At 38.4% G+C, this 13093-nt stretch overlaps 1 protein-coding gene across 1 annotated transcript in view; it reads right to left on the reverse strand.

The window, feature by feature from the left end:
• The window catches only part of LOC120631978 (metastasis-associated protein MTA3), a 109495-nt gene that overhangs the window by 33360 nt on the left and 63042 nt on the right, over positions 1-13093 (reverse strand). The window contains exon 4 of the mRNA XM_039901700.1: positions 2568-2597. Coding sequence (XP_039757634.1) covers positions 2568-2597 — 30 coding nt within the window. The remainder of the gene's footprint in view (positions 1-2567; positions 2598-13093) is intronic.

Consider the following 13093-nt stretch of genomic DNA (forward strand, 5'->3'; position numbering starts at 1 on the left):
GACTACCGTTGGATCGAAAAAGTTGCATATTAAGTATATTTATAAAATATTTTTAGGTATCCCAACCCTTGGATGATTCTTATTCTAAAAATAATCGCTTACTAAGCCATATTGCATATAAATAGGTTACGATTAGAATATCCAAAATGTTTTTTTTTAGCAATTAACGCAATTACCAGTCTTTTCTTCTTCTTTTTCCAACTAGAATTTCGAAAAAGAGAACCATCCATACCTATACGGTAAGCAGTTATTATAAAGTGATTATGTATTTATTTTAACTGTTGATTATGTATCTACCATAACTAAAAAGTTAAGGTGATATCATAACAGCGATGGTGGTAAGACCATTTTGTTACGTAGGAAATAAGCTGATAGGGTTCAAACGCCTGAACAGAACATCATAAATTGTAGCTAAGAACAATCTAGATCAAGTCAGCTATGACCGTATATGGAAAAAAAGACAGAAAAACCGCATTAAAAAAAATTGGTTGTCTGTGGATAGTTGAACGTGACAACGTCGTAAGAAAATACTGATGGAATGGTTGCATTTTTCAAAAGAAAATTTTAATTTTATTTGTTTGATAGATATTATCGTTGCTATAAACAATTGACACCACATTCACTTTTCACTGCACTTCATCCTTGCCGAAAACATGTAAATGTATTATTGTATAGAAGCAGTCCACGCGGACGCATCGCTCACTCAAGTAGGAGAGAGACAGATGTCGAACACGGAGGCCGACTGTGCCTCTTTGTCGCTCGTTCCGCGCTCTCGCTTGTACTTCAAGCCTTGAATGGAACGCCTCAGAGCGAGGTAACGCCGCATACGACATGTTTTTTCGTGCGTGCAGCCGGCTCCATCGAATTATAAGACGTTGTCACGTCAATAAGTACATTTGATTGAGTTACGATGTAAGAGACAGTAACACAGATATACACGTTAAACTTAATACCTCCCCACTAATTGCATCGAGGGTTAAAATGAGTCTTACCCCGCTGTGGTAGCCCTAACTACGGTGCATACACTCATGGTACTTGTGGCATTGTAATACCAAATGAGCAGTTTAAACAAAAGCATGAATGCCAGTGCAGGCCATTTAGGCTGCATACATATTTATGCTTTTGTTTTTTAATATTTTTTTTATTGTAAGTAGAAAAAATATCTGTGCGATGCGGACTTTTTGTTTCCGGGGCCGATGATGGGTTCATTTATATTGTATCTACTGGTTTTTTTATCCGACTACGGCGAAGAAGGGTGTGACGGATGTATTATTTAATTGTGTTCTTTTTTTTATAGTTATGATTGACGGACCAATAAGATGACCAACCTGATGGTAAGTGGAATATCTTCGCCTATAAACAGAGCAACACGTCGCAGGGCATTTAAGGACCACGCTCTGAAACTTGCCACCCTTATGTGCCTCATGTTCCTCATCTGTCTTATCCTGCAATTACACCGGCAACTACGCCCTTCCTTCAGACCGGAATACAGCATTGCAACAATGCTGGTTGTCGTCAGAAATAACCATTTAGGTAGTACTTTGCGGAATTTCATATTAAGAACATTAAGCAAAATTTGCTTCGCGAAAGGCAGGAGAACCTGTATGGTGTAATTTATAATTCAATCTTTATACCCAACCGATTTTCGGCAATGTACTTTCTACACACGCTTTGCGTCGACACCGGAGCGTCCTTAGGGAGATTTTGACTTTGCAGTGAATAATTATTCATTAATAATGCTTCATTTTCGTAACATAAAATTGCGGTTGTACTTCCTCTGACGTGCACTGTTACAGTAAGCTGTACTGATAAAACTGATTGCATGGCAGATGTAATAATGTGATCATAGAGTTTACAAGATTTGCTCGCTCGCAATCGAGGAGTCGTTTTCACGTATGGAAATACTTGAACATCGGAGTAAAAAGGATCTTATACACATTGAGCTAAAGCTCAAATTTGCCAACAATTTAATAGCTCTTTATAAAGTAAAAAACGTTTGTATAACAAAAATCAAAAGTACACGATTACCGATTGAATGACAATAGGTTCATTCAACTTTAAAAATATTGAGTTTGATATGCGAAATCGATTCCTCGACTGCAAGCGAACAAATCTTTTACTACTTGGTACATTCGCAACGCGGAAGTTCTGGCGTGATGGGAATGAATGTATGAGATGAAACGACAGTTCCCGCTATCCTCGGCATGCTTTGTATATTTTTATACATTTGTTTGTCGCAATCTCTAGACGCTTTTCAGTTCATAATAATCACCAATATCAACCCATGACAGGCCCACTACGAGACACGGGTCTCCACCACGCTGGCCAAGTGCGGATTGGTGGACTTCACACGCCTTTGAAATCTTGAAACACTGTGTTCGGTATTCGGTGTTCGGGCCGCGCGAATGATTGCGTGCTGCGAGTGGCCCTCTGCCAATAGCCTAAGTATAACATTTGGAGTCGTAACTATAACTAACTACCTTAGTTGAGAAAAAGTAACAAAATCAAAAACCAAGAAGAGACGAGAGGGAATTAGTGTGCATACATAAAGAAAAAAAAAAACTCACCGAATGGAGAACCGCCGCCTTTCACGAAGTCTGTTGATAAAAAAAAATAGGCATCAAATTGTGAACCACCTTTTCAAGAATTAACACAAGTTAATAATCACTTACAGACGTTACATACAACACAAGCTTTTTAAAAAAAAATCGCTAAGCTGTTCGATTGTTGGAGTCTCAAGAGACCCGTTATTTTTATGGCTAAATATCATAAAGTTGTGAACTGATTTTCGTTAAAGTTGATAAGCTAATAAAGCGCGAGTCAAGGGTGTTTGTGACCAGAGCCAGGATTCGAACCGAGGACCTCGTCTATAGTTAAACATGCTAACCGCCAGACCAACGAGGTAGTCCATTAATGAGAAAGATTTTTTTGCAGTTTTGGTTTGCGTTATTATATTTCCATTCATCATCATCGACCCATCGCTACTGGGCTCGGGTCTCCCTCCCAGAATAAGAAGCGTTTAATCCGGAGTCCACCACGCTGACCAAGTTTGGATTGGTAGACTTCAGACGCCATGAGAACATTATTATTTCCAGTAACAGTATCTCCAATATCCACCTTTAAACGCTGTTTACGTTTAAAGGTGGGTGGGTAATGGAAGTACTGTTCAGCCTACAACTGCTACTAAGACATGTGGCAGTAAACAAGGGCATAAGGGCAATTCATATTCGCCGGCCCATTGGCGCAGTTTGCAGCGACCCTGCTTGCTGAGTTCGATTCTCAGTACTGGAAAATGTTTGTGTGATGAGCATGAATGTTTATACGTATATTCTAAGTATTTATGTATATTTATATATATAAAAGAGAAAGTGTGTGGGTATGTTCCGTATAGGCTCCAAAACGGCTAGACCGATTTCAATGAAACTTTTAGGCAATCTCCGGATTGACCTGGCGAGTAATCCTGTAAAGTTTGGTGACGATCGGACCCCTCCTATTTTTGAAGTGTCAAACTGTCAAATACAGCTTTTATTAAAAGCTTAATGATGTAAGTTTATTGTTTAAATAAAATAAAGCAAAATCTAGCCCGGCGAAGCTACGCTAGTTAATCATAGAAAAAATAATGATCAGTCATCTCAGTACCCATAACACAAGCTACGCTTACTTTGGGGCTAGGTGGCGATGTGTGAATTGTCTTAGTATATTTATTTATTTTTATATTTAAGAGCATTGGAAGCGAGGAGTGACCAGTTAGGACGCAAAACGTTCAATGTACATGTTTGATGTAAATCACCTAAGGGTCTCAAGTCGTCTTGAGGTTCCGTCAATATTTGACGAGCGCATTTGACTAAAGCTTATTCAGCTTAGTTAGGCGTTATACCTTAATTGTCATCCTCAGCGAGAGCTGAACATATCTGTGCGTGTAAAAATACTAGAAATTGCAAAGAAAATAATCTTAAGGGTTCGATTCTCTACACATTTGATCGAAAGAATGCTTCACAAACAAGTTTTTTTTTTTTTTTTTAATAATTAAGGTAATTGATAGAGTGATCTGTAGAGCTCAATTTAGTTTACCGATTCGAATTCGGCATAGGTGAATCTTTGAACAGCGTACCTCTTAAGATATAACTTACAGTCACGGGGCGTTTATGATTTTAAATATTTCACTGCCTTACCATACCATTTTCAGATTTTACACCAGTACTGGCGCTAGAATTTTTTCACTTGGGGCTTTTAAGTTTTAGTTTATTTCAATTGTTATTAATTTCGTTAAGCATTTCGATAAGATAGCGACAGTGATTGTTGGAATGAATGCAACATGGCGACCATAACCGACTGAATATCACATAGTAAATCTTGATGTGCTTTTTATCCCGTTCGAATGCTATACATATCTTGTCTTCTAACTAGAACGGATTGACTAGTACTTCCAATTAGTGCAGAATGATGATTATTTATTATGATTGACGTAAAACAACAAGGTCTCTAGCGGTAGCGCTCAAAGCATTCTTCGGGCGACCAATTACGAGACTCCTTAGGCGCTGATTCTGATTGGATGCACACAGGACGCAAATTTGAATGCCACAGCAGTCGCAGTTCGGAAGACCTGGGTTCGCCTTCGCTTTAGAGCGCTACCGCAGTTGTTCACCAGATCTGTCCTGTAAATGACGCGAGCAGGGTAATTGCCTTCAGACACCATATCGACTCTAAACACAGTCTCAACTCAAATTGTGTTTTAAAATATTGTTTGAAGTATTATGACCAGGGCCGCGCAAATAATTATTCGTAGTATGCGACTGGCAAGTAAATATTGCATAGGTGGTTTTATGTCATGTAAAATAAGCTCGAATTCGAATGCTTTCATTTCAGTCGAGTCGGTGTTAAGTCGATATGGTGTGCGAAGGCCATAAACAAATGATGCATTTTTCTTTCTCCGATATATTACAGTTAAATATACATTGCGTCAGTTACTAAAATTCACCTGGAATGATTGGTAAGCTCAATTCAAGTGGTTTGTTGGTATTAGCCAGTATAAACGTGCAAAAGTCTGCATTCGTTTTCGACATGCATAAGATTTGCACGCCCGCAAACGTCGAGTCTTATTGGCGTGTCATAGTTTAATATTACTATGTCGTTTACCACGACTCATTTTAGGGTCGCAAATTTTGTACCTACTTCAGATTTCTATTAACTATAAAAAGTTTTCTGCCAAAAGTACAACTAGCTGAAGAATTTTGGACAATTTTAAGGTTTAAAATAAAAGTGGATACTTAGTTCCATTTTAATATTTCGTTTCAGCGTTTCGACACTCGAAAACTATTCTACGATTGCGAGCGTACTACTTAATCTCCTAGTAAGGGTCACCTCCCTGCGACTTTGTCCGCGTAAAACTTCTAATGAATTAATTTTTCCCCATACAAACATTCATTCGCTAAGCTAAATACGCCGATCGTCTGCATCGCTTGCCCGCGCTGTACTTAAATACGTTTTCCTAATAGTCGTAGCGTGATTTATAAAATCCGACTGACTGTTTGACAGAGAAAAAGAGTTCAAAGAAACTTATATCTTCAGCTTAATTATTCGAAATGATAGATATATATATATATATATATAAAGTATATATATTCTACATATTCTACTTAACACGGACAAATTGCTCGGACGCGCTGGTGTAACCTCATGGAGTGAATGTACATGTTGCAATGTTATTTGTTCACAACTTGCACTTACACATTTTTCAATATATATACTTATAAGAATAAAATATAAGTGAGTGCGAATCTTTGATGTCAGGTTCTTTCGTTTAAAGAACGTAAATGTTTGCCTTGTTGTGTAACAAGTAACAAGGATCTGATAAGTTTAATTTTTTTATTATAACAAAGGGTGGGAATTTTTACATATTCACCTGTTTCTGTTTACGCTACTACGGAAAAATTACTACATTTATATTGGAAAGGTAGATAATGTGTTAATGAACTCTCTCCAGCGCAGATATGTACGTTGTGGAGCCGGGCCTCAAATTCGATTCCCGACTCGGGCCAATTTTTTAATTCATTCTACAACTATATTGTCTTAGTTTATTTACCACTGTGTACCACCCTTGTAGGAGAGTTGTACAACTGGGCCAAGTAGAAAGGTTTCATGAACCTGCCATACTCTTACTAGATTTGCCCGCGACCATCTTAGACCGCAGCATCATTTACCACCCTGTGAGATTGCAGTCTAGGACTAACTTGTGTGGAATTAATAAAAAAAATCATCGTCCTCAAACGTTAACCCGTCATCTAACATGACAGATAAGGTAACGTCAACGGATGTTTACTGTTGGTATAATATGTGCAGTGACATGTGAGCTAGTGTCAACGGGTAAGTGCGGTGGTTCGTGATCGGTGTGCGAGGTGAAACTGTAAATGTGTAATGAGAGGATCCGTGCGGTGGTGCGGTCCTGCGAGGAGCCGCGAGGCGCGGGCGGCAGGCGGGGCGGGCGGGCGCGCGGAAGGAATGCGTCGTTTTCGCATCGGGAGAAACGAATGCGTTTAAGCGTCGCGGTACACAATGGCGGCGTGACGAGATCCGGTTCGCGGGCGCGGGGCGGTGGGCGGGGAGCGGGGGGCTCTAATCGATAGCCGGCGAGCGACGGCCGGGCGACTGCGGCGCATAGGTGACAGCTCGGGCCCAATCAAATTACCGCCGGCGGAGGAGCTTGCACCGGCACGCACCGAGCCGGGTCGGGGAGCGCCGCGGAGGAAGCGGGCGCTCATGACCTACGTCACAATGCAATTCCCAAAACAAATAAATGCTATGGCCGCGAACGTCTCGCAACTCATCGTAAATACTTAACGACTTTCGATCTTTTCGGTTTATTTCTTTCACAATGATGAAAGAAAGCATAAGTAGCCAAATCATTCAATTATCCCTAAATTCGAATTAAATTTTTCTTAGTCTTTGAATAGATTTGAGTGGTGGGAGGATTCATCCCTCTTCATAAATGCAAATTTAGGCTTCCAAAGCATTGCTGACTAATAATTCACATGCTTAGTCTAAACGCATATTTTTTTAGATATGGAAAGAGATAAGTCCGTTAGGAGGCTTCGGCCGTGGCTAGTTACCACCTTAATGACAACGACGTGACGCTAAGCGATTTAAGGTATGATGCCACGTAGAAACCGATTAGGGGTATGGATTAAATATAACTGCAATACCCCTAACGGGTTAGCAAGCTAATATCTTAGCATGGCTTCATTTCTGTCCACCAGGTGAGACTTCGACAAGGACTAGCTTAATGTTGAATTTAAAAAAAAATTATAGTGTATACTTAGAGGTGCCAAGATCAAATGCGATTTCTAACTTAAAGTAGCGTTGTTTTTACAAAGTGCAAATAAATTGATGAAGATTTTAACTGTAAAATTGTACCTAATTAAACTGGTATATGTATGGTCCAAAACATAATGAGATTCCAACTTAATAAGCAATTAGCTGAAACGGATCTAGTCGGTAGAAATGAGAATGAAAATCAAAGTAGATACCTATGTAACTTCTTCTTATGACGTAGAAAAGTAGCGAATTGACAGATCTATCAAGCGGTACAGAAAATCTGACAAATATAACAATCTCTCGCCGACATACTTGCACTAACGTCCGTCTGGTGTAAGTAAAAGTGCGAAGTTGTGTTTATCGGAGGGATTAACTTAGTAAAAGTATCCCTCATAAAAAGACACTACTTATTCAAAACTTTACTTTTTGTAATAAGGGAAAACGAATACAGTTTTTACTGTTTACAAAATCGTACAGGTTCTATTTCGATTGGAATCATTTCAATGCAAATTTTGTATTCTTTGAATCCACTACAATGAAGCCCTTGACTGCAATCTCACCTGAAGTTCTGATTTAGTCTAAGATGGTAACGGGCTAACCTTTTAGGGGTATGACAGTTATATTAGGCCCATACCCCTTTGTCGGTTTCAACGCAACATCGTACCGGAACGCTAAATCGCTTAGCGGCTCGTCTTTGTCGGTAAGGTGGTAACTAGCCACGTCCAAAGCTAACCTGACCAGACAAGAAAAAAATCATAAATTCCCAAATTTCCCCTCCCACCTCCCACCTAAAACCACAGCGCTCTCCGCTACGCTAGGAAGAAGCCAAAAGGAGGCTTTACTCAAAACCAGAGATAGTCATTACTCATTACTAACAGACTAAGTATATTACGGTGATGAAACTGTTCAACGTTTCCATACATACATAGTAGGTATCACCTTATTATATTTATAATTTTCCGAATTTTTACTTGTCTGGTCTGGTGGGAGGCTTTGGTCTCACAAAAAAAACACCTTGGCTTGAGGCGCTGAATACACGTTGAATATGTACAATAGTTTAGTACGAAATGCAGATACACGTCTATTACCCGATGCGCTAAAACGCCCGCTAACCCCGCCCATACAATGCATTAAGGGCATAGGCACTTTAGCCGATGTTAGAGCCTCCCCATAGCGAAGCAATCTAACTAAATTATAAATACCCGACGAATAAGTCGGCTCAAATCTTTTCGTAATCTACCTTAATTGTGTTCATAATATCATCCAAGTACTTGGATTATTTGTGGAAGCTTGTAAGATTAAGGAAAAAAAAGAGACAAATATTTTAATAAATTTAAACAGTTAACAATGTCCAATCATGGGTAAATCTTTATTAGTTATCAAAAGCAAACAAAATAAATATTTAGATACTAGTGATTGCTAGCGACTTCGTTCGCACAGAATTTCTGATTTCCCGTGAGTATAAAGATTTTTCCCGCGGTAACCATATAGAGTGGGGGTATAGTACAATTCTGCATCATATTGATTTCACGTAACTCTTTAGGCAGTTTTCTCCGATACCTATTATTTAGCTCTCAGATACCTACTGCATTTAATTTGTATCTCAATAACTTCTTTAAGAAACTCCATGGGGGTTTTTAAAAAGGCGATAAAGTTAATAACTTGCGACCCATCTACGTTCGTTTTGTAATAAGTGTAAAAAATCCAATACCATCCTATTCTATCTCTTGTAAACCTAGAAATCTTAGTGCAGATTATAATGTATCGTGCTTTTTTACAATCTCTCGACGCCTATTTCACACACTTCCTGTAAAAAGTAGCCAGTAGTAATCACCGCGCTGGGCAGACGTGTTAGTGATCGAAGTAGATGGTAATCGTTGTACAGAGGACGCTGCTTCCCGTGCTCCGTTATATTACCTGAGCAGATAATGGGCAGCAGTGTTGTCGGTGGGAGAGGACCTGCACTGCGATTCCAAAGGTAGTGAACTTGGATATGGGAAGTAAGGGCTCCCGAGTCCCTCACCGGGCAAGGAGGGAGCTATGCTCTACGCGGTCGGTAGTATCTCTACGCGGTCAAAAAAGAAGTTAAGAGATCCGTAGAACTAGAGTTACCCGCATAGCTATAAGAATCCCCTAACTACCAGTGATACCATATTCAAACTACTGCATATTACATTTCATAAAATAAAGTTGAAACGTTGACGTCATGTTGTCAATATTTATCGACATTTATTTATGGGACTTAGTAATAGGGTAGCGTTTGGCATCCTTCGAATAAGGAATCCTAAAAGGTCCAGAGGTACAACGACGATCGATATAGTAATGTTTGTGAATACGGGTGTTAGAATGCGGTACGCAATGAAAACAAAGTCCGCAAATTTTGGAGACTGTTTAACATCAAACATTTATGCGGAACAGAGTGAACGTGCCCAGAGTTCCATAGGCGAGAATTGGTTATACGCGCATCTAATTATAGGTTATTCCTCTCGCGTTGCGCGCACCAGATCTACTTTATACCATTAACAACCTGCTAAAGATTGTGTAAGATTCATAAGTACACTACCATTATTGTATAAGTTGACCCGTTGCGTTGAATGAAAGAAAATTTTATTTGGGTTCAATAGACAAAAATGTTATATGATCCCAAAAACTCGGCATGAAAGCTGTTTGTTGGAACTTGAAAGCCATTGCTGTTTCGTGAATCTAGTACAATGAGTTTGACCGTACTAGGTAGGTACTTTATACTTAAATTTTAATCTATTTATTTTTAAATTACAATAATACTGAAATATATTAAATTAATTTTAATATCTGTCAGATAACCTTGAAAGAGTAAGTGGAAAAGTCCTCTCGAATACAAACGGTCCACGGGGAGACACGATGGTTTCGTCGGACTCCTGCCGACTAAAACCCCACGGTGTTTACACTTGTCGCTTGATAGGAAATACGAGGCACGAGAGTAGAAAGTGTAAATTTCCTAACTTCGGTTTGGTACTTCGAAGAAGACAGAAGAAAACCGTAAAACTTGTTTTAGCCCTTTGTGAGCCTTTGTGATCTGCAGTTTAAATTGCTTACTACTAGACAAACATGGTGCAAGCTTTATTATTGGTAATTATTATCAAATCATTAATAGATACTTTTATTTATTTGTATAGTTAACAAAATTATTTATTATACAGACACGTGGTGTAATTACAACGAAAGTATTATCGATTACATGACCTTGGTAAAAGGTATGACAGGTTCGATGGAACCGCCGTGTAAGCGGCGAAATAAATAGCGTTTTAAAGGTATGTAATGAAGTGGCCTGGCTTAATTAAATTGATGACATCATAGCCATAATCGCGGATGGAAATCTCCTATAAAATTAATAATTTAAATGTATCTGTGATTTTTCAATAACTGATACTTTTTTCCCTGTCTGTCTCTTTATGCCGACTAGTCAATGTGTATTGTCTACCACTTATCAAGTAATAAGGGCAGGCCATGTTAATCGCTGAACCGATGGCCGCATGGCTCTTTAGGGATTAGGTATAAGATGCCCGCCACAAGTTAACTATTTCTACCATTTTCACGTGCTAGATCTATGAGATAAGACGAGAAAAGGCGCAGATTGATTGCCTCTTATTAACCTTCTAAATTATTTAAACAATAACATATTTTTTATATATGAACGCTTCATAAGTGCTTATGATAGATCTACATGAATAAAGCATTTTTGAATTTGATTCTGATAACCCAACACACAACACACTTTTTAAAAATGATTATTTGTCCGGGATTATCTTGGGAACGCTTGCACCGACATCGAGAGGACTTTTAGAGAAAGGTTAAGTTTTATACTGCTATTGATGTCGGCTTTTATTCCTAAAAACTTCCACTGAGCTGGAGAAATTGGGATCGCAAGATTCTATGCTTTTCAGAGGAAAGGCATATGAACAATTTAGAAGGCTTGTTCAGTTTTTAGGGAAAACAGAAATTTTCGGACGAAGCTGGTAAGCGCTTTTGGGAATTAGAAGCACGGATCAATCAACTAATTGCTACGTGGCTTTTTATTCTATGGTCCTCATGGCGTTTTTCATCGTCTTATCTACAGCGGTATGCTACCTATCGTTTCAAAAATATTAGAAAATACCCTCAATTGCATTTTTGAAATTGATTGTCGAATTAAGGACCCTAATAGAGTATTTTTACGCTAGAAATAATGAACGAACGCACCGCACTCCCATCCTATCGCATTGATTCCCGTACATAGTAGTAGTTTCTTAATGTACCGAACAATTTATTATTTTCTTCAATATCATTCATTTAAATTATTTTTTACATTGCATTTTTAGTAATGAAATGAATAGTTAGGTATTGGACAAATTAAAGTCGTTGTAAGACGAAAAAGAGTCACAAGTTATTGTAATGCATAAAAAATGCTAATTAGGTAGCTATTATGATACGTGGCCGTTAAAATAACAGGTGGCGAAATAAAGATAGCAAGGTTTTGTTAGCACTTATACATTGTTGGTACCTACGTACAGGCATCAATGTATTCGTAAAACATTTACTTTATAACGCTCGGGTACATGTCACTGTGTTATAATTGAGTTTCCTAATACTTTTGACTTTCTTCTATACTGGCGCAGTGGGCAGCGACCCTGCTCTCTGAGTCCAAGGCCGTGGGTTCGATTCCCACAGCTGGAAAATGTTTGTGGATGAGCATAAGTGTTTTTCAGTGTCTGGGTGTTTATATGTATTTTCTAAGTATTTATGTATATATAATTAACAAAAAAATATTCATCAGTCATCTTAGTACCCATAACACAAGCTACGCTTACTTTGGGGGTAGGCGACGTGTGTATTGTCTTAGTATAAAAAAAAAATACTTATAATAAATCTGTAACTGGAAGATTTTTGTACATTTAATATATTTTGAATTTTTTTACCGGGGGATGCTTTATAATCGATACTGAGCCCAAAACAGATTTTTATTTCATTTTTGTCTGCCTGGTTGTCTGCCATTTGGTATAGTGGTAGCTGATATCTCGGGTCAACATATCGTATATTTTTTATCCCGGTAAACAATAAGTTTCCTCCGGGAAGTGGTATGAAATTTTTTATCAATTTTACTTCATATCTCCGTTAAATTTGCATCGATTTGAAAGTATATACTACCAAACATTTATTGCCTAAATTTAATGAAGATCTGATGAATATTGTCGGAGATCAAGGACATAATTCTTTACAGATAACAGCACGTCGCAAGACATATGGGAGAACGATCGAATGCATGCGTACCGTCCTGGAATAGCTCATAGGCTTCTTTTTATCCCGGAAAAGCAAACAGCTCCTACAGGATAGCATTGCTATTTTTTCCGCATTTGTGTTTCAAAATCCGCGCAACGGAGTTTTAGATTGACGTGGTTTTTATAGATAGGCATAGTTAAAATATTATCGAGCTTTTGAGTTTGTTGGGTTGAACGCGCTAATCTTAGAAAATGCTGTTTTGCTGCTTTTTTTTGGATTGGTAGTATCAATTAAAGCTATATAACATCACGCTACGACCAAAGACTACCAGCATTAATGAGAAATGTTGATTATATACAAAATGTGTACATAGCAGTGAGTAGTGATGGCGATAACTACAATCGTAAACTTAAAACTAAAGCTACAAGGCTCCAAACGCGACGTGGTCTAAGAAGAAGCTTACAACAAACTTAGCCGGGTGTTCTTTTTGTTATCACCATCTCACATTGTCATTAGAAAATATTTATGAAGGTTAGAGCAATTGTTC

Source organism: Pararge aegeria, chromosome 19 (assembly GCF_905163445.1).
Source record: "Pararge aegeria chromosome 19, ilParAegt1.1, whole genome shotgun sequence".
Taxonomy (NCBI): domain Eukaryota; kingdom Metazoa; phylum Arthropoda; class Insecta; order Lepidoptera; family Nymphalidae; genus Pararge; species Pararge aegeria.